The 27,121-nt window shown below is 29.5% G+C and overlaps 2 protein-coding genes across 2 annotated transcripts; both read right to left on the bottom strand.

The window, feature by feature from the left end:
• Positions 1–707: 707 nt before the first annotated feature.
• Positions 708–6,482, bottom strand: LOC127252394 (endo-1,4-beta-xylanase 5-like). Its single transcript, XM_051276549.1, has 8 exons — positions 6,443–6,482; positions 6,143–6,192; positions 4,262–4,484; positions 3,971–4,146; positions 3,607–3,705; positions 3,276–3,481; positions 1,847–2,429; positions 708–1,061 (listed from the first exon to the last, which is right to left on the bottom strand). Exons 1-8 carry the CDS (start codon positions 6,480–6,482, stop codon positions 708–710), a joined length of 1,731 nt encoding a protein of 576 aa, XP_051132506.1.
• Positions 6,483–14,621: 8,139 nt separating this feature from the next.
• Positions 14,622–26,697, bottom strand: LOC127252393 (endo-1,4-beta-xylanase 5-like). Its single transcript, XM_051276548.1, has 13 exons — positions 26,606–26,697; positions 25,920–25,973; positions 25,683–25,779; positions 23,599–23,748; positions 22,590–22,928; positions 22,323–22,536; positions 17,830–17,876; positions 17,398–17,620; positions 16,995–17,158; positions 16,819–16,917; positions 15,821–16,020; positions 15,136–15,718; positions 14,622–15,014 (listed from the first exon to the last, which is right to left on the bottom strand). Exons 1-13 carry the CDS (start codon positions 26,695–26,697, stop codon positions 14,622–14,624), a joined length of 2,655 nt encoding a protein of 884 aa, XP_051132505.1.
• Positions 26,698–27,121: the final 424 nt, after the last annotated feature.

Below are 27,121 nucleotides of genomic sequence, written 5' to 3'. Positions count from 1 at the left end.
AATACATTTAAGATAAATACTTAATTAGGCTGACTGATAGACCAAATAATTATATTTAACCCACGTACAATTGAATTTTTAATCCAACATTATCTACATGGGTGTTTATTTATAAAATTATAAGTATATTATTTAATCATAGTTTAAGGGATTATTTTATCCTATTTATGAGATAGGATATAATAATCATAACAATTAGTATAATAATCACATACAAATAATAAATTTTAATCTTTCAAAGTACACATATAATAAGATCTTAGTGTATGTAATTATTTTCTTAAGCACAAAAGAGTATAGGCTGGTAGGTTTTGTACCATGCAAATAGTTATGCAGCTTTACTTTACACACACAGTACTTTTGTTGTTGTATGATGTTGCAATGACAAAGTCTTGACGTGTGAAAAACTTCTTTTATAAATAATTATAACATTTAATTATGACTAAATTATAGTATTGCTATACTAGTATCTATATTTAAAAAATAAAAATAAAAAGAAAAATTTTAAAAATACAGGAGAATAAAGTTGAATTACAAAAATTACCACACGTTTTTAGTGAGGAAATGTGAAAATGGATGTTTATCAAATATGCATAATATTTTTGCACAAATTAAACTTCAAATCATTAACTTAGAATTTCTATTTTGTAGAAATTTATTTACTATATATCTTGAATTATTTATATATCATATTCTCAGTACAATTATTATACTTTAATTTCCAAATGAACAGCAGCATCGACATCCGCTGAAACATCAAATTTATGCATTGTAGAAATTTGATGAGCAGAGGTCGAATGGGTGGCCACAAGTTCATAATCACCATGAAAGAGGGAAGCTTCAACATAGCCACTGAAATCCGTAGTTAATTGTATTTCGTTGGTGGGAAGGAAGTTGACTTTGAATTTGTCAACAACATCACCAGTTGGTAGATTCTTGAAATTGTTGTCGGTCAAACACATTCTATAGCATCCTCCGGGACTCCATGCTGACCATAGAATGATTCCTCCTACACTGGGATGGCTATACACTTCTCTTAAAATCGCATCCAACCAACTCGCCTGCATCCCGATCTAATTTTATCACTTTTTATTTTTTATATAATAATAATAATAATAATAATAATAATAGGCGACAATCACGGTGTTATTTTCCTACACAACACTAATTAATACAAAAAGTAGCGTTCAACAGTTCAAATAGCATATGCTATGTGAAATAAGAACATATGTTATATTTATAACGAGACTTTCAGAACTCTTCATTTGTGTTTTTTGAACTCTTAATTAGTGTTCTCTAGACTCTTAATCAATGTTATTTAGAAATCATCACAGGATCATGTGTTCTGTAAGAATATGTCATGTATTTATTGTTTTTGTGCTCTATTTATATTATATTAATTTAAATAGTGTGCTATATATCTAAACTTTTAATATTTATTTTTTAGATGTTTGATCGGTGCTAATTTAGAGAAATTAACACCGTAACTGAACCGGTAATAATAATATGCACTTTTCTACCAAAATCTTTCCCCCCGTCCCACTCAATTGTCAAGTCTTTCTATTTTCGTCCGTCTCACATAATTTGTTCTTTCCTATTTTATAATTATACACTTTAATCACTTATTAAAATTCACAATTTATAACTTTTTTTTTATTTTAAATAAACTATATAGTCATCTTAATGTTAGTCTATAATTATTTTTACTAATATATTTCTTAACTATTTACTAAGTACCTAATACATAAAACTCCGTACCTAAGCTAAAGTGGACAATTTAAGTGGGACAGAGAGAGTCTCATTTATTATAAATGATATGTTAAAAAAAGAAAAAGAAAAAAAAAACCTGATTTGGGCCGGATACAACGTCCAATTCTGTGATCCAAATGGGAAGTTTGGCGGACGAGAGTTGATCAAGGGCAGACCTTATATACGCCAAATTTGGAGACATGCTAAAGTGACCCTCCACCCCGATGGCCAAAGGGCCATTGTATCCATCTTTTCTGATTTGCTTAATTTTGTCCAAGTACTTTGTAGGCGATGATTTGCTGTCTCTATTATCTTCGATAGTATTGTAGTCATTAAGAAATGGAATCATCCCACCGTCAATTTTATTGGCCATTTGAAAAAAGGCAGCAATGGCATTCCCACCGAGCTTGCTCTCGAAGAAGTCGAAGTGCAAATTCTCGTTCACAATGTCCCAATGGATGAGCTGCCCGCGATATCTGCTTATAATCGACTTCATCCTCTTATTGGCTACTGAAGACAAGGCCTCTTTTCCGAGACCATTGATCCATGAGGGTTGGTACTTTGGGTCATCCCAAAACACATTATGCCCGCGGATCGACACCTTATGAGATTTTGCGAGTTTGACCAATGCATCGGATTTGGAATACTCTTCTTTGCCTTGGGAATTTTCATTAGAATACCTAAAACATTTTCCAATATTACAAAGAATAAGATTGGTTGATGAAGATTTAATTATATATAAGAGATGGCTAGGGTGCTTAATACACCAAATCAACATATAATCTCTCGTGATTTAGAAATTGTACAAAGTTCTATCGTATTTTAAAAAAATATTGCACATACTTGACTAAAAATTGCATGAGGTTTCTTTATATATATATTTTAAAATATTGTATAGAATTTTCTAAAAAAAATTTGTACAATATTTTGAAAATACAAGAAGGTTCATGCAATTTTTAAATTATAAAGAGAAGTGATACAAACTTTTTAAACGATAAATGGATCATAAGTAATTTTGGCTAAAGAATACAATTGGTTGACGAAAATTCAATCATATATATAGGAAATGGCTAAGGTGTTAAATACGAACAACTCAACACACATATATATATATATACACATTAAATAGTTTCAATTAATACAATATATTATATGGATTGAAACTATATAATATCAATCCACAGTTTATAAATATTTTTACGGATTTTAAGAAAAATAGGTAAAAACAAAATTTTTTAATTTTTTGGGTAAAGAAAATATAGAAAAAATGGTTATTTTTCACTAAATAAAAGAAACAAAAATAAATTTGGATGAAAAAAAAAAAATGAAAATAAATTTGGATGATAAAGAGAGTATGTTTTATGAAATATTACCATGTAATATCAGTTCAAGCTATATATATATATATATATAGGTATTATATTAACATAGAATATTTGTAGTTGATACATATATTTTATGTGATGTCTAGGTTGAAATGCTTATTTAATTCGGTACATATAAAAAGAGGGGAGAGTGCACGTTACCATTTGAGTTCGTTCTCGAAGACGGTATACTTAAACCTTGAGAAGAACCAATTCTGGTAAGCCGGATTGTTTAAAATATTTCCATTTATAGCACATCCAAAGGGGAAATTGGATCGTCTTGGTTTTACTTTTATGGATACAGAAGCATTTTGTAAGACTCCGCCATTTTGATCTCGGACTTGGAATTTCACCTTTCTCTTGCGCACCTGCAATTAATGTATGTATATTTATGTTATAATAAAAATAATATTTATTATTTTAATTTATTAAAAGTATTCTAATACGGCATATCATATCATATCATATCATATCGTAACATTAATTTGGTTACCATTTCCACACTCTCTTGCCGATGGGATTGCCACTCTTCCATCGTAAAGGGTTGTAGTGATATGTTGTCCCCCCAAATATCAACCTCCCTATTATTGCTCTAATAATTTTTGCAATAATTAATTACAACACAATATTATTACTAATATCATTATTATTACTCCATCCGTCGTGCAAATGTGTACTCATTTGAACCAGTACGAGTTTTAATAAAAATGAATAATAATCGTTACTTTTTTCATTTTACAGTAAAAAAAAGTACAAATAGTGATAATATTTTTTTATAACAGTTGAAAAGAAAAGTGAGTATAAATTTGAATGACGGAGGAAATATTATTTTTCCAAACTAATAAAAAAGGAAGAACCTCAAAATAAAGATGGGCGTGACCAGAAGTATTGGCAAGAAAGCCACCCTTCAACATGGACCAACATCCGCGTCGAGCATTGACCCAACCAATGTGTTGGAAGCTACCGCTCCGTGTCCTCACTATAGCTCCGATGCTTGTTGTTGTTTCGCCATCATCACTTATCCGTAACCACGCTATATATATATATATATAATTTTTAGATACCAACCATAAGCAATTACTCAATATTAATTCAGGAGGTAGCAATGTATAGTTATAAAAAATATTTATTAGTATCGTATAAATTACCGGAAAACGAATATAATTTATCCTTTTCCAAGTAGATTTTTTGGGAAAAGCTATGAAAAGGTTGCCTTCTTGCGGTGGCAATAATGTACGTGTTGCCATCTTCAGATTCGGCGCGCTCAATTTTTGCATCTCCGTACGTCTTCCATCCATTTAATCCTTTATTAAATTGTGAGTTCACAATTATGCCTCCATTGTATAGAGGCGGTTGAGGTTTATCCAAACACTGCAAATTTGTTAAAATATATTTAGAAGCAATATATTATAGTTATGGCAGTGATCTTATTTAACACATTCGCAGGATTCTCGTCTTATTTAGACGATTTGTATATTACTATTATGTATTCTTATGATTGAAATAAAAGAATTTCAGTTTCATATTCTAACATTAATGCTTTAATTTACGAAATATTTTTATTCAGAATTAAGCATATACGTCAAATTTGAAGTGACCACATCAACATATTCATCCAAATACATGTTATAGTAATTTTTGGTGTTGTTTATTTCAACTTTATGTTGAGTTTAAAAGTAATTGAATTTGCAATATTTTATAAGAAAAATAATATATTTTTATATAAAATGTGTAATGAAATATCGAAAAAATCTCATAATAAACAAAACATCTGTTTATAATTCAACATTGACTTTATGCCCTCAGCTTAAGGGAGAGAGACTTCCGCCCGAGACCAATCAGAGAATAGAATGCCTCTTATATATTTATAGACTTATTTGATATTTGTAAAATATTAAAAGACTCCTAAAATTGTAACAGATAAATTATTACACATACATTTTTCAAACTTAAGGTTAATACTATTTCAAATTAAAGATTAATTTTGACAGCGTAGTTATTGGACATACATTTTTTTTCCTTTTTTTTTTTATTTTATTATTATTATTTTTAATTTATGATATTAAAAAAATTATTTACTCTTTAAAATTTTGGGATTTTGATTCCAAATCCTAATATTCAAATACTTTCAAATAATATAATTAAAAATATTTAATAATATATTTGATTTTTATTTAATTTATATAAATTAAAATCCTTATATAACGTACATGATGTTGTCTTAGAATAATTTATTTCACCATTAAAAATTTGCAAATAATTTTATCAAATAATTTGAAATCTATCATTGAAGTTTTTGAATTTATTAAAGTTATAGATTATTATTCTACAGTTTATCCTATATCATTAAATATGTTCGTACGTATAACCTCAGTTGAATGATGAAAATTTTCAAAATTAAAATTATTAAAAAATTATTTAAAATTCTCTATATCTCAAGAATAATTGAATGGGTACCCCCTATATTGTGCATTAAAAAGAAAATATAAGCCAAATTAATATTGATATTATTATTAAAGATTTTATATAAAGAAATACGAGAAAAATTATTTTATCTTTCAAAAGTTAAGACGATCCTACTTTATGGTTGTACAAAAATATCAATTTCATTAACTAATTACTTTCCTTTTCGCCATTTTTATACTCATTTTTTTTTGGAGGACGGAGGGAGTAGAATATTTTTGGTTGAGAAAAATGATTCTAATTGTTTGTGAGTTTTTTAATTCAAACATTACTAATTCATTAGTTTTTTTTTTTCAAAAAATCAAATTAAGTATATATATTTTATTTGTTTACATATTACAATAAAAATCAATTTTACATTACCATCTAATTATATAGCATCAAATAACTACTTCAATTCATATTTTTACAATTTAAACATTTAAACCTAATAATTTGCAAACCAACAAGCAATACAACATTAATATGTTCTTTACTCATCTTATTAACTGATAATCTAAGTTTATTTTATTTTCAACATAAATTGGAAAAAACCTATAATTTCATTGTATGATTCAACCACTTACCTCTTGTGTGAATGAGTAATCATAGTGCACTGCATAGACGTGATGATAACCTGCAAACAAATATTCACATAGCTCACATAATCATGAATATGAATTCCTAACAATTATTTATTTCCCGAGAAAAGAAATTATCAATTTTGTAACGGGATTTTTTCGTTTCTAAATTCACTTTTTTTTTCTGTTACTAATGATATTAGAGACGGAATTAGAAATAGAATTACGTTAGCTACGTGAACTTTAGGAACGGAATTCCGTTACAAATATACTATTTTTTTTTTTTTAGTGAAATGCTAAAATTACCAAGAAAGATTGATAAGAAGCAAAGACTGTATATCTTCATTGCTTATTGATTTATAAATTTTTTAAAGGGCATATAATAGGGAAATATTTTCCTCATTTATAAATGTAATTAAAACCATTTTTCTCTTATTTTTAAAAGTAAAATCAAATTAATGAATGTGGATGTTGTTGCTAAAATTTAGACAAACTTCCCTCGTTTTAGTATAATTGTAAGTTGAGCAAGATTCTATTTTTTTTTTATATATTTCTATTGCTTCAATATTTTGGGAAAAGGTATATACCAAAATATTATTCTATCTCTCTTATACTATGCTCATTTGTTTGTTTGTTTTTGTTTTTTTAATCCGCTAAAAGTATACATAATATATTTATAATAAATAATCTTATCTACTTATAATTTTATTATTTATACTTTGAAAATTTAAAACATTTGATTCCTAGTGTTCCAAGCATACAATTGCTCTAGCTTATTCTATAAAGAACGAGCATTAATCTCACCAGCAGTTCAAACACAAATCGACGGATCAAGACACATTGCTCAACATCATCTACTGCAAGTCTTTCCAACACCTATCCTTAAATTACTCTAGGGCAATCACGTTTAACTCTAAAAGTCTTTCAGTATGGCTAATAGATAGAAATGTACACATTGTTGACATGAGTAGTCTATTCAATTCATTTAACATTTAATCAACTTCAGATAGCCTAATACCGGTTCATCTACACACATGAGTTGCCCAAGCAACGGCCCAACTCAAGGATATCACATCATCCCCCACTTTAGAATGCAACGTCCATGTTGCACCTCAAGGACCGTCACACCCATCCTCAAATTATTCTAGGATAAGGACACGGGAGTTGGCCAAGCAATAACCCAACTCAGAGGTATCATATCCTCCCCCACTTTAGAATGCAACGTCCATGTTGCACCTCAAGGACCGTCACACCCATCTTCAAATTATTCTAGGATAAGGACGCTTAACGTTGAAGTTCTTTCAGTAGAGCTTCCGAAAAAGAATGTGCACATTGTTGACATGAATATTCTATTTAATCAATTTAATCTCTATCTAATCTAGTCGTGCAAATCCGGTTGTGTCGGGATTGTAAACTTACCATATAGGTCAATACGGATCTTTCTAGCGCACTTCTGTCCTCACTCATGGCACCTTGGGAAACTTTCCGGTGGTCACTTATCCTAAGAAATTATTCTAGGACAAACACTTTTAACTCTAGAGTTCTTTCAGTAGGCCCCCGGATATGAATGTATACATTGTTGAAATTAGTAGTCTATTCAATCCATTTAGCATCTAATCAACTTCAGATGGCCTAATATCGACTCAATCATACACGAGAATTGACCAAGCAACAGCCTAACTCCGGGGTATCACAATAATATACTCTCTCTGTCCTACTTCATTATGAGAAAAATACATTACTGAGTTAGGATTTCGATATGTTTTAGAGTAGGGTTAGATTACTTGAGAGCATTGAACTTAGTAATTTTTCCTTCAACTTACTCAGTAGTCTGAATTTTGAGTTAAACCAAGTATCCGTTGATATAAATTGAAAATGTTAGTGCCCCATTCGTTTCATTTTTTCCATACTCAATAAAGCAAATGAACTTTTGACTGTGTTTATATGAGCTGAATAAGAAGTCCTTAAATATGGTTTGAGAAGCGATGCGAGCGAAGCGGGGAGGACCTATTGTTATTGGAACTTAACACAATGTTTGAAACTCTATGACCCATCGAGAAATATAATGAGTGATGCAAAAAAAAAAAAAAATTGCACCTTTCAGCTGAAGGTATCCTAATATAAAAAAAAAAAAAAGAGTCCCCACTGAGCAGACAAGGTTGATTATACCGGGATCGCTTAACTCGTATTAAATCAGATTGACAAGTTTTGAATGCTTAAGAATCAATTTTTTTTTTTTTTTTTTTTAATTGAGATTCACTTTATTCACAACCATGGCACTGATCTTATGCAATATTTGACTGTCTTGAACGAGTTAACTATTTGTTCTTGCAATTGAGTTTGTTCGAGGACAAACAAAGGTTTAGTGTGAGGAGGTTTGATAACTCCAAATAATAGCATATTTATCAGTTGATGTGCATCATCCGCTCATTTCAGCCATGAGAGCCTAGCCATTATAATTACACAGAGGTCACACACAAACATCTCTGGTCACTCTTGTTGCTATTATTATTATTGCTCATTCAATCGCTCCCACTATCACTCATCGCTCGTTAACCATTACATGTATCTATATATACCGCTCACTATCATCCCTACCGCTCCGCTCATCATCATTCCCACTACACTCGCCGCTCGTGAACTATCGTTCTGCTCACCATCACAGCCACTCACTCTTTACTACTTTCTTTACTTTATCAATTTACTACTTTAGGCTTGCTCGGCAGTGAGCCAACCTTTACTACTTTTTTCGAATAAGCCAGACTCAATAAATATTTTCTAATTTAATTTTATGGCTTAAAATCCTTGTGTTCGACATGGAAACTCACCAATCAAATAGTATAAATCAATTATGATATAGCATTTTAGGTTCTACAACAATATCATTTTCATTGATTTCTATATCTGATCATTTACAATATGCCAAGATACAAGATTGTTTTAATCCGTCATATGCCTTTTATGTAATATGCTGACCCGATCAAATCAACCATGCTGATTTGATTGGGTCAACACTTGATCCGCGTCCTAAACGAAATTAATGAATGTGGATGTTGTTTCTAAAATTTAGACAAACTTGTCTCATTTTAATATAAGGGTAAACTATTTTATTTAACCCAGTAATTGGACTCTTTTAATATTTTAGTCTCGTAACTGGGGATTGTCTGAAAAGTCCTGTAAATGGAATTTTTTAGCACTTTTGCTCCTCCGAAGCCGAAGATGCTTGTGTGGCTCGCCGGAAGACACGTGATTTTTTTTTTTAATTTTAATTTATGTATTTTTTTTGTTTTTATATATGGTCCAATGGATTGATACTTGCTATTTGGTCCAATTGGACCAAATACAAAAAAAAAAAAAAAAAAAAAAAAAAACTTAGAATCACTTCCATAGCAATCGTCCATCACAAAAAACGAACCTTAAAGATCAAAACTTATTCCTTGTTTTCGTCTATGTATCTTCTCCGTCGATTTCTGTTAATCGTGATGAAATGTGTTGCTATGCTAACAATATTTGGATATATCGCAAGATCCAATTATCGGAAGGTAGCAGTGAAGGGATCAATTTTGGAATTGAATCACGGATGCATATAACCAAAATAAATATATTGATTGAGAAATACGTAGTGCTAGATCTGTATAAAATCCAATACATGTCATGGAGAAAATTGTTCAAAAGTTACTTGGTTACATCAAAAAAGTGAAAACCTTAAAACCCATCGGAGCATTAGAGATGAATATTGTAAGTTTCTTGTTAAATTTTTGTTAATTTATATATATATATAATTCTATTTGTAACTTAATGTCTTGGAAACATTGAAGTTTAAGGTAAGCATCGAGCTCTCGAGATTCCATGTGTCACTAAGTACACCATCATTCTATATCAAAGAAAGCATAGTTAGAAACCATTCTTGCCGTATAAAGATAAGCACGATAGTCTCATATTCCCCACAGGGGGACCAACACCGCTGTCATCCCGTTTGATGGATCTACTCCGCCGCTGGCCATGGACCGGATAACCACTCGCTCTTTGATGTAGGTTTTGGATAAATGATGCAGTTAAATCAAGTAAATGAGGTACTAATAAAGGAAATGCAAGCTTCAATATAGGTTTTAATGACAATGTCTAGAACTTGTCAAAATATTTTGAAAATTTAATGATCATAATAGAGCTAGAAATCCATATAAAATATCTCAAAATAATTTCACTTGTGTATCATCATCATCGAATAATACTAATTTTGAATCTCGTGAAAATTCTTCATTTTCTATTAATTTAGATCATGATGATGAGAGTGAATTAAATTTAAATTATAATAATTTGTGGGTCTTTATATAAACTCCCCGTATAGGGTGAAAAGTAAAGTAGCAGAAGAAAATCGAAGATAAAGAAGTTGCTACTAAGGGTGTGTTTGTTTTGGGGATTGGATTTTAAATATACTATTCATCTCATTTTTTCCCCTAAAAATATTAAATCAAACACCTATTTTTTATTTTTTATATTATACTAAAAATCAATTATACATTCAAAACATCACATCAACACTTATTTATATCACATCATACAACTATTCAAATTCAAAATTTTTACTATTTAAATCCAAACTCAAAATCCAAACCCCCAAACAAACACACCTTAAGTTAAAATAGCAAAATTCAATGATTCTGAAAATGCTAAAAAAGATCTTCTATGCACAGACGATAATTTTTTCAATTGAAACCACAAAAATTAACATTTAAGATAATCACACTTGAGAAATATATATATATATATATGAATAGACTTAAGTTCTATTTTTTTTATCCTACTCAGCATGCTTCTTGTTACTAATTTCTTGAATCAAGTCCACAATCTTCTTCAATGTGTTTTCTCTAAATATTTCAGTGATATTGATGGAGATGAAAAATATTAATATTCCTTAGTATTAAATTAGTGTATTTTAGGGTGCGTTTGGCAATTAGTTGTTAGCTGATTCAACTAGCTGGTTTGACTAGCTGATTCAATTAGCAGTTTCTATTAAAGTGTTTGGTAAAACAACTGTTTGATATTAGCTGTTTATATATAAAATGACTATTAAGGACATTGATATGTTATTTTTAAAATATTTAATTTTGTTCAGTTTGGTTTGAAATTTATGATAATTTTTATTATTAATTATTCAAAATTATAAAAATATTATAAAATATTTATTTTTATTTTTATTATTTAAAGTTGAGAAATTATTTATACTAAAAACTAATAGTTTTTATTAAAATTCTGTAAAATATAAAATAATAAATTTTTCGTATATATATTTTTATTATTTTCTATTTGATTTAGTTTTAAAAATTTATATATTTTACAAATAAAATAATTTATATGTAATAATTAATAATCGTAATTATTTTAAATTTACAAAAATAAAAATATAATTTAATAAATTCAATATATTAAAAATAATTAATAAATACTGCTATAAAAATATATTTATATGTATAAAATAAATAATTAAGTTTTAAGGGTAAATAAGTAATAACTGAAATTAAAATGAAAAAGCTCTTTCAAAACGCTGGGTAGACGAGCTTTTTGGGTCCAAAAAACTTTTTCAAAAAGCTAATTTACCAAACACCTAAATTAGCTTTTTGACTGGTCAAACAGCGAAAAGTTGTTCAATAAGCTAAAAGCTCTTCAAAAAGTTGTTTCCCAAACACCCTCTTAGTAAACAGCTTTTTCAAGAACTTTTAGCTTATTAAAAAATTTTTATCTGTTTGACCAGTAAACCAGCTAATTTTGGTGTTTGGTTAATTAGCGTTTTCAATTAGCTTATTGGGTCCAAAAAGCTAATTTTGAAAAAGCTAATATACCAGCGTTTCAGATTAATTTTTCCATTTTAATTTTTTTTATTACTTATTTGCCCTTAAAATTAATTTATTCTTTCACATATATTCATATATTTTTTTATTACACTATTTATTAATTATTTATAAATATTTTCTTCTAATAATTTATAAATTCATATTTATAAATTTAAAATAATTTATTTTTTATATGTCAATTATCTTATTTATAATTTTTTTTATTTTTTAGAATAAAGATAATATAAAAATATTAATATTATTGAATCAATTATATATCATTTTTTATCACATAATATATTTATTTAAAATTAATTTTAATTAAAAATTAATCTAATCAAAATACATATGTTAATAATTTTTGTTCTTTTATATTTATACTATTTCTAATGAAAAAAAAATATATATATTTTTAAATAAACTTGTATTAATTCTTTACAAAATATTTTTGAAATATAAAAACAAATATCTTACTAATAATTTTTTAATTTTTAAAATTAATAATAAAATTATAAAAAAATCTAGTCACCGAAAAAACTCAACTAAATATTATAAAACTAAAATATAAAATATCCTTAATTGTCATTTTACGTATAAACAGTTAATATCAAACCGTCATTTTACCAAACACTTCAATACAAACAGCTAATTGAATCAGTTAGTCAAAATCAAATCAGTTAAAAGTTAACAACTAACAACTAATTTCCAAACAAACCCTTAATATTTTAAGCCGTTAGTATTTGGTCAAGGTAATCTGTTTATTTATGCAATTTTTTTATTTTATTTTATTTTATTATTTTAAATAATTTTATAACATAGACTGATATATTTTATTATTTTTATATTGTTTTTATAATATATATTAGCATACATACATAAATATTATAGATAAATTTTTACGAGAAATATACAAAATAATTATTTTCAAACAAAAAAATTACACATTACTTTCCAAAACTTAAAATTATGTCATTTTTAAAAAAATAAAATTACGCATCACTTTTCAAAAAATAAAATTACATATCACTTATCAAAAAAATAAATAAAATATTACATTTCAAAAAATAAAATTACACATCACTTTCCAAAAAAATAAAATTACACATTATTTTCCATAATATAAAATTAAATATCACTTTTTAAAAAATAATGTTACGTATTACATTTCAAAAAATAAAATTACACAATATACCACAAAAATAACAAAATTACCAAAAATATCAAATTTAAAAAAATGGAGTTGAGCTACTATGTTAATACGGCGCATTACTCCATTTTTTGAGTCGAAAATGAAGTTGGGTTGGAGGGGGGAAAATTGCAAAAAATATTCCACACGTATACCTCATTATCACTTTTATTCTGTATTTATATTTCTGGTAAAATATATCCCACATGTTTTCAAAAGTCGCTATTTCTATCATTTGACCGCGCGTGGCTGCGCGTGATTGCGCCTAAGGGCGCGTGATGTGAATTTCACGCGCAAGAAAAGGATATAAATAACAACTTTTGTAAACATGTGGGATATATTTTGCCAGAGAGATAAATATAGGACAAAAGTGATAATAAAATATAAATGTGAAATATTTTTTTGCAATTTAGTCGGTTGGAGGGCAACCCGTCAGAACTAGCTAAGCCAATTAGAGATGATCTTAGGAACTAGATTTTGCTACAAAAACGGAGATGATGATTTTGAAATCACTTTATTTTAAATATATTATTTGTTAAACTATTTGATTTGAAATTTTAAATACATGCTATATATATATATTTTGGCATAATGCATTTAAATTAATATTTTAACTTTTACGGTTGAATTATATTTTTATTTTTGATTTATATATTATATTTAAATTAAAATTTAAAATTTAATTGAGATACTAAATAAAAATTTATATTATTTATTATATTAGTTAATCTATAAAATGTTAAACTACTTTACAAAAGTTCAAAAGAAAAATACATTTAGATTAATGGTATATCATTTTTAATAATTCTGACAATTTACAAGTATTTTTAGTTTTATTACAGTCAACCATTTTAAAGCTTTTTTTGTTTTAATTCACTCTAAATCGGCTTTATATATTATTTAAGGGTAAGTTCTTTTTTTTAGTTCCGTAACTGGACCCGTTATCATTTTAGTTCCGTAAGTGGAGCATGTCGCAAACTAGTCTCGTAAGTGAAAATTTTTTGCTATTTTAGTCTTCCGACATGTCAGTGACACTTGGCGGACACGTAGATTTATTTATTTATTTTTAATTTTTTTAATTTTCTTTTTAATTGGACCAAATAAAAAAAATACAAATAAAATTTAAAATAAATTAAAAATAAGTTTTAAAAAAAATTAAAAAAATTAAAAATAATCCACGTGTCCGCCAGGTGTCGCTGACCTGGCGGACACGACACCTCCGGCGAGCCAGGCGGGCGTCTCCGGCGCCGGAGGACTAAAACAGCGAAAACTTTTCACTTATGGGACTAGTTTGCGACATGCTCCACTTACGAGACTAAAATGATAAGGGGTCCAGTTACGGAACTAAAAAACAGTTTATCCTATATTTAAAATAGCGATTTTAGTGGTACGTTGAAAAAATCAGTACGGAGCTGACACACTAAAAGGTTTCTTTAACAAATTGACAATATTTCATCCAAAGTTGAAGTTACAATTGAAGTTGCAAGTGAATAGTTTTAGCATTAGCATTAGCATTAGTCTCATCGGAGGTGGCAATACCAAGAGTATCTAGTTTGTAGCTTTGATTTCCATAGGCGTAGTGATTATAAGGGTGATCATGTGCTGCAACTTCATATTCACCGTGAAACAGTGAAGTTTCAACAAAACCATTGGAATTTGTCGTCAATTTTTGGACTTGATTTGGAAATATCATCTTATTCCTGAACTTGTCCACAACATCACCTGTCGGTAAATTCTTGAAATTGTTGTCCGTCAAACACATCCTGTAACATCCTCCGGAACTCCATGCCGACCAAATAAGGATTCCTTGTACGGCCCGATGCCCATAAACTTCTCCAAGTATCTCCTCCAAATAACTTGCCTGCATAGTTGACTCCCGTAATATATAAATAAATAAATAAATAATGCATGTCCCTTTATATTTAAATTTTTAGATGAGACGGTCATTTAACTTATTATTTTAACAACATATACATATGTACCTGATTTGGTCCGGAGGTAACGTCCAATTCGGTGATCCAAATAGGGAGTTTAGCCGAAGAAAGTTGATCGAGCGCCGAGCGAATGTAGGGCAAATTTGGAGCGACGCTAAAGTGGCTTTCGAGCCCAATCCCTAAAGGACCTTTGTATCCTTGCCTTCTAATTTTCTTAATCTTTTTGAGATACTTTGTTGGCAATGAGCTACTGTCTCTATTATCCTCGATAGTGTTGTAATCATTCAAGAATGGGATAGCTTTGCCATCGATTTTCTTGGTCATTTTGTAAAATTTGGCGGCGGAATTCCGTCCAAGCTTGCCCTCAAAGTAGTCGAAGTGCAAATTCTCATTCAGAACGTCCCAATGGATGAGCTGCCCCTTGTATCGACCCACAACTGAGTTGAGTCTATTGTTGGCGGCCTTAGAAAAATCGGCATTTCCAAGTCCTTTGACCCACGATGGTTGTTGATTAGGATCGTCCCAAAACACGTTGTGCCCGCGGACCGTCACCCCTCGAGACTTGGCAAGATTCATCAGTGCATCGGATTTTGAATAGTCTTCTTTGCCGGGAGTATTTTCAGTAGAATACCTAACATATATATATTCGGAAAATTGATTTCACTTCATTCTCCAACCAACATAACATAATATTACTAATTATTGAGATAGATAGAGTGAGTTATGTACGTACCATTTCATTTCATTCTCGAAGACAGTGTATTTGAATCGTGAGAAAAACCAATCTTGATAAGCTTGGTTGTTTAAGATGTTCTGATTTATTGCGCAGCCAAATGGGAAATTTTGGCGTCTAGGTTTGATAGAAAGGGTCGTGTTTTTTGCAGGACTACCATCTTTATTCTTAATGTAAAACTTCACTCTTCTTTTTCGAACCTATATATTAGAAATTTTGGGGGAAAATAACGAGATTGTCTTATTATCGTCAAAATAAGGAGCTGGATATAGATCATACAAAACAGATTCGACTTAAAATGTAATATATGAATAAGATCAAATCTGGATATAAATCTACTAAATCTGAATATCTAAAATATCTCAACACTGTATATTAATTATAATAAAAACAACCCAAAACAGAAAATATGACTCCACTTCAATTATACTCTTTAGTCTAGAAATGGCAATCTTAAAACCAGCTTCCCCTTGAACCCAGCAAATTCGGGGCAACATAAAAATTTGTTTTTTTTTTTTTTTTTTAAAAAAAATATATATTTATTTTATTTATAGGTTATATACTAAAATATAAATTAAAAAATAAAATATTAAGTATTTTAAATTTCAATAACAAAAGGGATAATATAATTTTAATTGGAGTGACATCGATATAGTAATAAACAATAACAAAATAGTCTGTTAAAATATTCAATACACTTGAAAATGATGAAAGAATGAAAAATAAAAATTAAAAAGCGTTAAAAGTATAAAATTATATTTATAGACAATATAAATTATTATATAAATATATAGTATTAATTTATAACTATTAATTTAAACCTTTTTATCAAATTTGTAATCCGCTCCAAATTCGATCGGATTTAAAATTTCAAAATTCATAAATTGCCCCGGCTATAAAATTTTGAACCCGCTTCATGAACACGGGTCTTGAATAAGTATTTAGAATTGATTAAATTCTTTGAATAAAATACATTATATATATAAAAACAAACGTACCATCTCAATGCTCTTATCTCGGTGGGATTGCCACTCTTCAAGTGTAAATGGTTGCAACGATATATTGTCAGCCCAAATATCGACTTCAATATTTTCACTCTGATATTTAAAATTAATTGTTCAGAAATACTTTATTGATTAAATCACAATCGAAGTAAATAAATAAATAAACAAACCTCGAAATAAAGATATGCAAATCCGGAAGTTTGGGCAACAAAACCACCCTTGGCCATGGACCAACATCCATTTCGTGCCGTGACCCAACCCGCAATTTGATAGCCTCTTTGCGTCTTCAATACTACTTTGATGCTTGCTTTCCCCTGGCTTACTTGCGCCCATCCTACAAATTCGAACTTTAGATACTATTCCATTTTTGAAAAATTATTATATGAGTTATAGTTTTTTTTTTATATATTTATATAAAATATTAAATTAACTACTAATTTTTTATTATCGTAAAAAATCTCTGTATAAACATAGTACAAATCATTTATGCCATACTAATTTCTTCCAAGATTCATTATACCATATATATATATATTTAAAAATAAATAAATAAAATAGTTTCCAATGAATTACCTGAAAATGAATATAGTTTCCCTTCTTCTAATTCAAACCTCTGTGAAAAGCTATGAAAAGGTTGCCGTCTTTCGGAAGCGATAATATATTTATTACCGTCATCGGATTGAGCATGCTTAACCTTTGCATTTCCATGTACACTCCATCCCTTCAATCCTTCGTTCAATTCTGGATTGATCACTATTCCTCCGTTGTATTGAGGGCCTCGCGGATTTTTTAAACACTAAAAGCAATTCACATGTCACACTTAAATCATATTTATTTTTCAAACAAATATCTCAATAAATTGCTCTAAATCTTTCATTACTAATATTCGGTTTTTTATATATATATATATATAGATTAAAATGAATGAATATTACACAAATTGAAAAGGAAATTATCATTTTTTATTACTAAATTTAAGTTTTTCGAAATTTCTATTTAACTTGCCTCGTCTGTATATGAGTAATCGTAAGGCACGGCACAGACTTGATAACCTGCAATATATTCATATTAAAAAAAAAATAAATATATAAAAGATAAAAGAATTGTGATTATTTATTTCTAAAACTATTAATATCAATTTTTTTTTTAAAAAAAAAAAAAAGACAAAAAGAAATTACCTACAAAGACGAAGCAGCAGCAAAAAGTAATAAATAAATTGGGCATTGCTGATATGTAATAGATAAGACTGTCGCTGATGAGTGCATATAAATCACATATATATATATATATATATATATACATAGAAACCAGGATATACTTACCTAAAATCATTTTATTGTTACTAAAAAACAGTGTATGGTAGCATAATTAATATTTTCTTTGTCTCAGATTAAAAAAAAATCATTTGGAATTTTGTATTAAATTAAAAAATAATAATATTTCATTAGTTAGTGGAAGTGTGTAAGGAGTTTTAATATTTTTGTCATTTGAATTTATATATAAAGTAATTAATTATATGTGTAATAGTATGTTAGTAATTTAAATAAAAGTTACCTTTACATATTCTTCTACTCTATGTGAAATACCATCATACAGGGAAATCTGAAGTAGGAGTCCAGAAAAAAGAATAATATTTTGGTATTAATATATAGTTATTTTTTTAAATAAAAAATGAATATTTTAAAATGTAACAAACAAAAATCATAAAAATGTTACTTTGAATTGAAATTAGGGGAGTATATTACTAAATAATTAGATATAAAGTAACATAATTATCAACTTTTATTCATTAGATTTGGTATTAAATTTATTGATCATTTATTGTAAATATTTTATATTTATTTATGTTTCCTTGTATAAAATTGCAAGTTCTAATGTGTATATGAAATTAGATATAGGGTTATATGAAATTATCTCTTAAAAGCCATTAATTTTAAAAACTTTATCGCGGACAAAAATACCGATTACTTAGCGCTTTTGGATGAAATAATTTTTGGTATGTAGTATGGAAAATTATGTAAAAACTATAAAATATATTATTTTAAATTGAATATTTGACTTTTTATAATGAGTATTTTGACTTGTGTATAAAATATTGTATTTATTATTATTTTTTTTTTTGGGGAATCGCAATTGAAAATTAGCATTGGAAGAACAGAATGTGGGGTTTGAATATTAATTACCGTATTGATTTTCTTTTTTCTAAAAAAATGGATATTGATTTCATTCTTTATATACTTAAATTCTATAAATAGAAAAAATATGTAATTATACAAATCAATATTTCTTTAGTAATAGAATCATATCTATAAAATATATATATATTATTATTCTCTCAATATCATTTAATTAAAAAAATAATAATTAAAATTGTGCAACACCACATATATATATATATTAGTGTTCGTCGGCGCGCTAATATATATATAAAACAAGTGTTCAAGAATTTTATATGATATGAATATGCATATTATTTCGTAGATAATTAATTTTTTTTTAATTATACATAAAATAAAAAATAGAACAATAATTTATTTATAAAAAAGATATTTAAAAGAAAACCATAAAGTATTTTAGTATTATATTTAAAATAAAAAGATAGTTGATTTGCACAAATACAAAGATAAGCTATGGGTGGCTTACTGAGATCACCAATGCACACAAATTGAAGGATGGCCGATGTGCCCGCCTTAGAAATATATTTATTATTTATTTATGGTATCAAAAATATATAAATAATAATTAATTAGATTATTACAATAAAAAAATAAATTTAATACATAATTAAATTAAATTTTGAATATTAATAAATAAAAATAGATTATAAAAATATTGATGTATTAGATAATAAAATAATTTAAATTAACTATAATTATGTAATAAAAAATTATAAAAAGTAAATATTATTTTTATTTTTATAAAAATTTAATAATATATAAAAAGTTTAACTAAAAATATCTCAATTTGCCATAAGTTTACACTCTGCTGTTGCACCTGGCGCCTGCCCGATGCTGCTCTGCAAGTCGCAAGATTAAGAAAAAAAAACACAAAAAAATAAAATTCGAACCGCCGGTTCACCTATCGAAGAAATCACAAACCGAATCCTCCATCGGCGATCCTTCGCTTCCAAGTACTATAGGAATTGCATGTTGAACTATAGGAATGCACAGGAAAGTTTCGGAAACAAGCTAAACCTATATCTGAAAGGGATCTTAAAATTCTTCAGAATAGTGATATTCTTCTCAAGCTTGAGGTTTTTTTCCTTCACCAAGGTTCAAAGCATGACATTTGTTATACATTACAAATTTTCTGTTAAACTTTTATATAGCCAAGCATCATAGGATCTTAAACAATGTAGTAGTTTATTGTTCAATACGAAATTTATTGGTTACTTGATCTTTGAAGTCATTAGTATGACAGAATGTTTGATGCTCTGGATTATCCATCTTTTGTTATTTTTTGAAGGATATTTGATTGTGTAATTCAATATATCATTTAAGGATTAAATTATCACCTATTGTCAAGCATGACCAATCTCGTATGGTTCAGTGATGCACAAAATCTAGGTCAGTGTATTCATAGCTTTCTCAATGTGAAGTCTTTTGATAAAACAAGAAAATTGATAGTGCGCGAAGAATTACCGATACTAAGTACACGCGCATGGGGTTGAGAGGAGGCGACCAGCCGTTTCCTCAAACATCTTCTCCTCCATCGGTGATCCTCCCTCAATACTATTTGTCTATATTTTCTCTTTCTTATTTTCTAAATTTTCTAAATTTAAACTTTATGTAAAAAAAATTAATTTTAATTTTAATTTTATTTAGATATATATTATTATTTATTTATAATATAAAAATTATATAAATAATAACTAATTACATTGTTACAATTAAAAAAGATAAATTCAATTCATGATTAAATTAAATTTTGAATAAAAATTAATTATAAAAATATTAATGTATTAGATAATAAAATAATTTAAATTAAATATGATTATGTAATAAGAAATTATAAAACATCAATATTATTTTTAATTTTATAAAAATTTAATACTACCTCCGTCCAGCTCTAAGGGTCTCTTTTATTTTTTGTGTGTTGATATTTGAATATTAAGTATTATATCAAAACGTAGTACAAATTAAGAAAAAATTACAAAATACTTCAATTAGTATCTTATAATACTAATAGAATGACATTTGTAAAAAAATTATACAAATATAAGAATATTTTTAATATTAATTACAATGACGCAAAAGGTAAATAAGTTCTTTAGAGAAAGTCAGAGGGAGTAATATATATGAAATTTAACTATAAATATCACAATTTGTCCTAATTTTACACTCCACCATCCACAACAGTAGCAAGGTTTCCTCTTTCTTCTCCAATTTTTTCATTCATTTCTTCTTTCCTCCTTCACTTCACCTATCCTGCTCCTGCTGCTCCGCTGCACCTAGCTGTTTGCGCCGATGCTGCTATACAAGTCGCAAGATTCCCAGCGCTGATGCTGCTATACAAGTCGCAAGATTCCCAAAAAACAAGTCGCAAGATTCCCAAAAAAACAAGAAAAAAATAATAAAGGCCGAACGCCGGTTCAAATCCTAAACCCGGCGGTTCATGGTTTGAAGAAATCATAAACCGAACCGTTAGTGATCCTTTGCTTCCAAACACTATCACTTTTCCATTCATCGGTGATCCTCTTCTAGAGAAACGCCTATTACAGCTATTTCGGGGTATGGTGATGGGCATACAATATATGTAGGAAATGGTGTTAGAAACAATTCTTTAAATCAAATATATTAGCGGAAGCAAACACATCATTAAACAAACCTCCAGCCATTGCTAAAATCAAATATGTGCTTCAGATCTCCTTTTCAAAGAAACCAGTAAGTTGGAACTCTAGGAAGATGTTGTCAAACCTTACTCCCAAACAACGATGGTGTATTCTAATTTTTGAAAGTAGATTTAGTAACCCGTATGTGAGAGTATTTATAGTTAAAAAGAAAAACCGTCCATCACGATTTTTCTGTCACTTCTCACGTATATTTTCAATGTAATTGACTTAATAGGAGAAAAAAAGTGGGCCACAATTTAGGGTTAGTATAATTAGATAAGATAATCCAAAATAATCAAATTGATATATATATATGGATTAAATATCAAAATTAAATATGATTAAGTAATTAACTAATTAAACTAACATTCTCCCACTTGGCCCACTTAAACTATCACAAACATAACGAGAAACTTTACATACAAATCATGGCGGTAGGTCTTCTATAAACGAATGTTACCTTCCATGTATCACAATATGTCAAGAATCTCAAACCAAGTTCACAGCTTAATGAATAAATCCTATATTTATTCTGGGTTAAACTTAAGCGAGTTTTCTCAATAATAAACAAATATGTACACAATAATGCGAGAAAACACTAAACAGAATAAGAGTCTCAAATAACAATGCGTGCAAATAATTTACATTGTGGAACCAAGTCCCATACTTGCTACGTGATCCCTGAAATTCCTTAGTGGCATGTATTTAGTCAAGGGATCGACAGCCATCAACTTTGTACTAACGTGTTCAATGACCACTTTATTTTCCTTGACACGTTCTCTTAAGGCTAAATACTTGATGTCGATGTGCTTACTTCGACTTCGACTCCCACTCTTATTGTTTTTAGCCATAAACACATCAGACAGTACAACTTGATCGGTCTAGAAATATAGTCAACGACTCTAAGCCCGGATATGAAACTCTTCAACCATACACCATGCGAGCTAGTGTTGAAACATGAAATAAACTCAGCCTCCATGGTGGAAGTAGCAGTAATAGACTGTTTCGCACTTTTCCAAGAGATAGCTCCACCAGCCAACATAAACACATAATCCGATGTAGATTTCCGAGTGTCAATGTAGACAGCGTAGTCCGAATCGGAGTAGCTAACCATTTCCAAGAGATTAGTTTGTCTATACATGAGCATGAAATCCTTCGCACCTTGAAGGTACCTCATCACTTTCTTTGCAGCTTTCCTGTGGTCAACACCCGGATTACTTTGATATCTCCCTAATACTCCAACAAAATATGCTATTTCAGGCTTGGTGCAAACCTAAGCATACATAAGACTTACGACTATTGAAGCATAAGAGATATTTCTCATGTGTTCCATTTCAAGGTCATTTTTTGGACACTGACTCAAATCAAGTATGTCACCCTTCACAATGGGAGCTACACTCGGTGAACAATATTTCATATTAAATATTTCTAGAATTTTCTTGATATAGGCTTCTTAAGACAAACCCTAAATGTCTTGATTTCTATCTGTATGGATCTTAATGCTAATGACATAAGATGCCTCTCCCATATCTTTCATATCAAAGTTCTTTGAAAGAAATTGTTTCATCTCATAGAACATCCATTTATTATTTGTCGCAACAAAATTTCATCCACGTACAACATAAACAAACAAATCCGACTCCCACTAACCTTCTGGTATATACAGTGATCCATGACGTTTTCTTCAAAGCCGAATGAAGAGATAACATCATGAAATTTCAAATACCATTGGCAGGAAGCTTGCTTCAATCCATATATGGATTTATTAAGCTTACAGACTAAATTTTCTTCCCCCTATAGGTAAATCCTTCAGGTTATTTCATATAAACCTTTTCCTCTAAATCACCATTTAGGAATGTCGTTTTCACGTCCAATTAATGTAACTCAAAATCAAACTGAGCTACTAATTATATGATTACATAGAGCAAATTTTTCTTACATACCGGAGAAAATGTCTCGGTGTAATCGATTTCTTTTCTTTGAGTGAATTCTTTGGCGATAAGTCTTGCTTTATGTCTTTCGATGTTTCCATTAGAGTCTTTTTTGGTTTTGAAAACCCATTTGCATCCGATGGATTTTGCATCATCAGGCAGCTTGACAAGATCCCAGAATTTGTTTTATGCCATAGAGTCCATCTCGTCTTCCATAGAATCATGTCATAAATTGAATTCTTTAGAACTCATGGCTTGTGAAAACGTTTCTTGATCATTTTCGGCTTCTATATTGAAATCCAATTCTTGAAAACACACCATAAAGTCACTAAAAATAACTGGTTTTTTTGACTCGTGTAGATCTTCTTAATGTTGTCTCATCATTATCATTAAGAACTTGCTGACCAATTGATTCATCATTAGGTTGTTCAATATTTTCTTGATGTTATTTATTAACAACTCGATCTATGTGATCATTTTCAGCAACTTGTGGAACTTCATTAGTTAATCGTCTAACACTCGTTGGAATTTGAGGAGTGTGAAAGACAATCAATCTATCACTCGATTCATTAGGTTGAGCTCTATAATGATATCTTTCATAATGAGTATCTTGGAAATGATCACTCTCGCTAATCAGTCATTCTCTAGAAATTTAGTATTTCTCGATTCCACAATTCTGGTGCTATGTGATAGACAATAGAATCTATATCCTTTGGACATTTTGGCATATCCAATGAAATACCCACTAATAGTCCTCGGATTTAGCTTCTTTTCTTATGGATTATAAATTCTTACCTCAGACGGGCATCCCCAAACACGTGTATGTCGCAAACTCGGTTTCCAACCCTTGAGTAATTCATAATATCGCAAAGTAGATAATTATACGTGAAGTTTCTCATTCCTCACTTATTCCTTCATTCACTTGCATACTTAAAAATGTATTCTTGAAAACTACATATAAAAAAATGATCACTAAGATAATCCGTAGTACACCCAACTCAACCGACAAGTTAACACCAAAATGTTCATTCTTGCTAAAATGCAATAAAATTTGTGCCGATAATTTTATTTATTTATTTATTTATTTTTTACTTTTTCTCAATCTTTCTTTTTTTTTTTTCTCTCTTATAAGCAATAAACAATAATAAATAGATGCAACTTCCCATTCCCTTGAAGACTTTAAAATTTTATGAGCTCGAAATATTTTCCTATGACTATAGGTTCAAATAAATTTTTGGCTTTAGAAAGAAATGTCATAGGTTAATATGCGGCCCATTTAACAATAAAGTAGGACATTCAAGTTCAAAGGGGCTCACTAAGTGATTAATTTGTTTTTTTAAAAGTAGGAAATATATTATGCCAAATGGTTCATCCTAATGCCCTTATTATATTAATCGCATAGACTCATAGGAAATCACATTTAACATGCATCGCTACGCAAGTTCTACAAAACCAAGTCTAGAACAACAACACACACAAGAAGAAATATATAGCATTTAAAATTAATGCTCTATTAGGCTCAAATCTCACATTGGGTAAACATGTCATGCTCGGAATATTTATCATCTACTTCATCGGCAAGTCATCTAATGAAAACATTTCATGTCCATAAATACACACAAGTCTTTATCACACGAGTCAGTCATGCAATCGGACAACCAATGGATATTTTACTCCTCCATACCCACTATGCACATTGTCCTCAATGTAAATGCATCTCGAAAAAGAAAAAGAACAAAGGACAGTAGGACTTCCCTGAACTGGGTCAGGGTGGTGCGTAAGGTCTTCAAAAACTCTGATAAATTCATTTAGCATAGACATGCTGAAAGGCTGGCATGGGCATGCCTAAAGTCACGCCACATGCTGGAATGCCATTCTTAAGTACTCAAAATGTAGTCCGGGCACGCTTGGATCACCATCATTCCACAAAATCAGAGATAAACAAATTAAACAAACTAAACACACAAAAAGAAAAGAAAATGAGAGCATGAAAAAAAATGGATTACCTCTCAATAACGTACTTCTTTAACGTCATTGGCTAGATATTATTTATGAGAATTTAGGACGAAGGGTCCTCAAGAGCCATCCAAACAAACTTCGTCTCCATCTTTGAACGGGTTATTTCTTATGTAATAATTTGATCGTTCTTCAACTTGTTTCTCTTGGCATTCATCATTGTAGATGAAATGATCACTGGTAGTATTTCACCATCATTTCAATGAGCATATCTCAAGTGATTTGGTAGTGAATTTTGTTCTAACTTTGGTACCTGCACAATCAATGGCAATAGACATGTATTAGTTTTAGGCAAAAATATTGGATCAAGTGCATACCTGTGCAAAATCACATCTAGCGCATCCTTGTCTCTTACCTCAAAGCATCCTGCACTTCAAAGTCAATAGTATCTAACGAGAAAATAAAGTGAGAACTTAGGGGATGTTCAATCGCATAAAAAAATTTAAATTCAATTCTTTCCCCATAAAATTCCATAGTCAAAATATTATGTTTTACATCAATTTTAGTATTTGTCGTACACATAAAAGTTCTCCATAAGATTAATGGTGATGGGTTGGGTGAATGTTCATAATGCATTTCCAAAACATAGAAATCAACTGGAAAAATGAAATCATTAACTTGAACAAGGACATCCTCTATAATTTCTTCGGGGGATATGCATGCGTCATATTAGCAAGTTAAATAACAATCTCAGGTTTTTTAGTGGTGCAAGATTTAAAAAATTATAAATTGATTTCGGTATAATATTAATTGTCGCACCCAAATCTAACATACCACGTTTGACTTCTAACTGACCTATTTTACACGGGATTGTGAACATACCCGAGTCTCCGCACTTTGGTAGAATCTTTCTTTCGAGTAGTGCCGAGACATTCTCGCTTACAACAATGCATTCGTCCCTCTTCAACTTCTACTTGTTAGTGCACAACTTCTTTAAAAATTTTGCGTACTTTGGAAATAGGGCAAGATTAGTATTTGATATAACAACAATATCATCCATTACATCATTTCCTTTACGTCATTTTTCTCGTTTTCCTTCTTGATGGCTCTCTCATCGTTGTCCTTCGAGATGATTGGTTCCGAAGCTTCAACCATCGTCTCAGTCCATAAAGTCATGGAACTAACATTTATCGGGTTCCTTTCTGGTTGTGATAGTCATTTTCCCATCTCACTTTCCTTGACATGACGAAGATCCGCCGTCATTTGCTCCATACGTGTTTCAAGACTTTGAATGCTCGCCCTTGTATCTTGTTGGAATTGGATTGTGTTAGCGGCCATAGTTTTCATCATTTTTTCCAATCATATGATAGATTGGTTGGGTGGAGGTGGTGGTGGTTGGAAGTATTATTGCGGAGGTGTTTGCGTTATGAACCCTTAATATTGTGGATTCTCATACCTGAGATTCGGATGATCCTTCAACCCAGATTGTAGGTGTTTGAATAATGGTCATATTGTAGTTGCCTCGGTGGACCAAAACGGGCTACATTCACATCGGCATGACTTTCCTCGTGTAAGGTAG

The sequence above is a fragment of the Andrographis paniculata genome, unplaced genomic scaffold (genome assembly GCF_009805555.1).
Source record: "Andrographis paniculata isolate CXL003 unplaced genomic scaffold, ASM980555v1 Contig46END, whole genome shotgun sequence".
NCBI lineage: Eukaryota > Viridiplantae > Streptophyta > Magnoliopsida > Lamiales > Acanthaceae > Andrographis > Andrographis paniculata.
Note: the sequence above shows the minus strand (reverse complement) of the source record. Positions and strands in the feature narration are given on the sequence as shown.

What these genes read in the sequence shown, in the direction of transcription:
- LOC127252394 (XM_051276549.1), bottom strand. Translation starts at nt 6,482, where the DNA reads ATGAAGATATACAGTCTTTGCTTCTTATCAATCTTTCTTG. An exon ending in GGCAAGAGAGTGTGGAAATG is followed by an intron (nt 3,482 to 3,606) that starts GTAACCAAATTA and finishes CATTAATTGCAG; the next exon opens with GTGCGCAAGAGAAAGGTGAA. An exon ending in TTCGAGAACGAACTCAAATG is followed by an intron (nt 2,430 to 3,275) that starts GTAACGTGCACT and finishes AAAATGTTTTAG; the next exon opens with GTATTCTAATGAAAATTCCC.
- LOC127252393 (XM_051276548.1), bottom strand. Translation starts at nt 26,697, where the DNA reads ATGGTTGAAGCTTCGGAACCAATCATCTCGAAGGACAACGATGAGAGA. An exon ending in ATTACTCATATACAGACGAG is followed by an intron (nt 17,621 to 17,829) that starts GCAAGTTAAATA and finishes AATTGCTTTTAG; the next exon opens with TGTTTAAAAAATCCGCGAGG. An exon ending in TTCGAGAATGAAATGAAATG is followed by an intron (nt 15,719 to 15,820) that starts GTACGTACATAA and finishes TATATATGTTAG; the next exon opens with GTATTCTACTGAAAATACTC.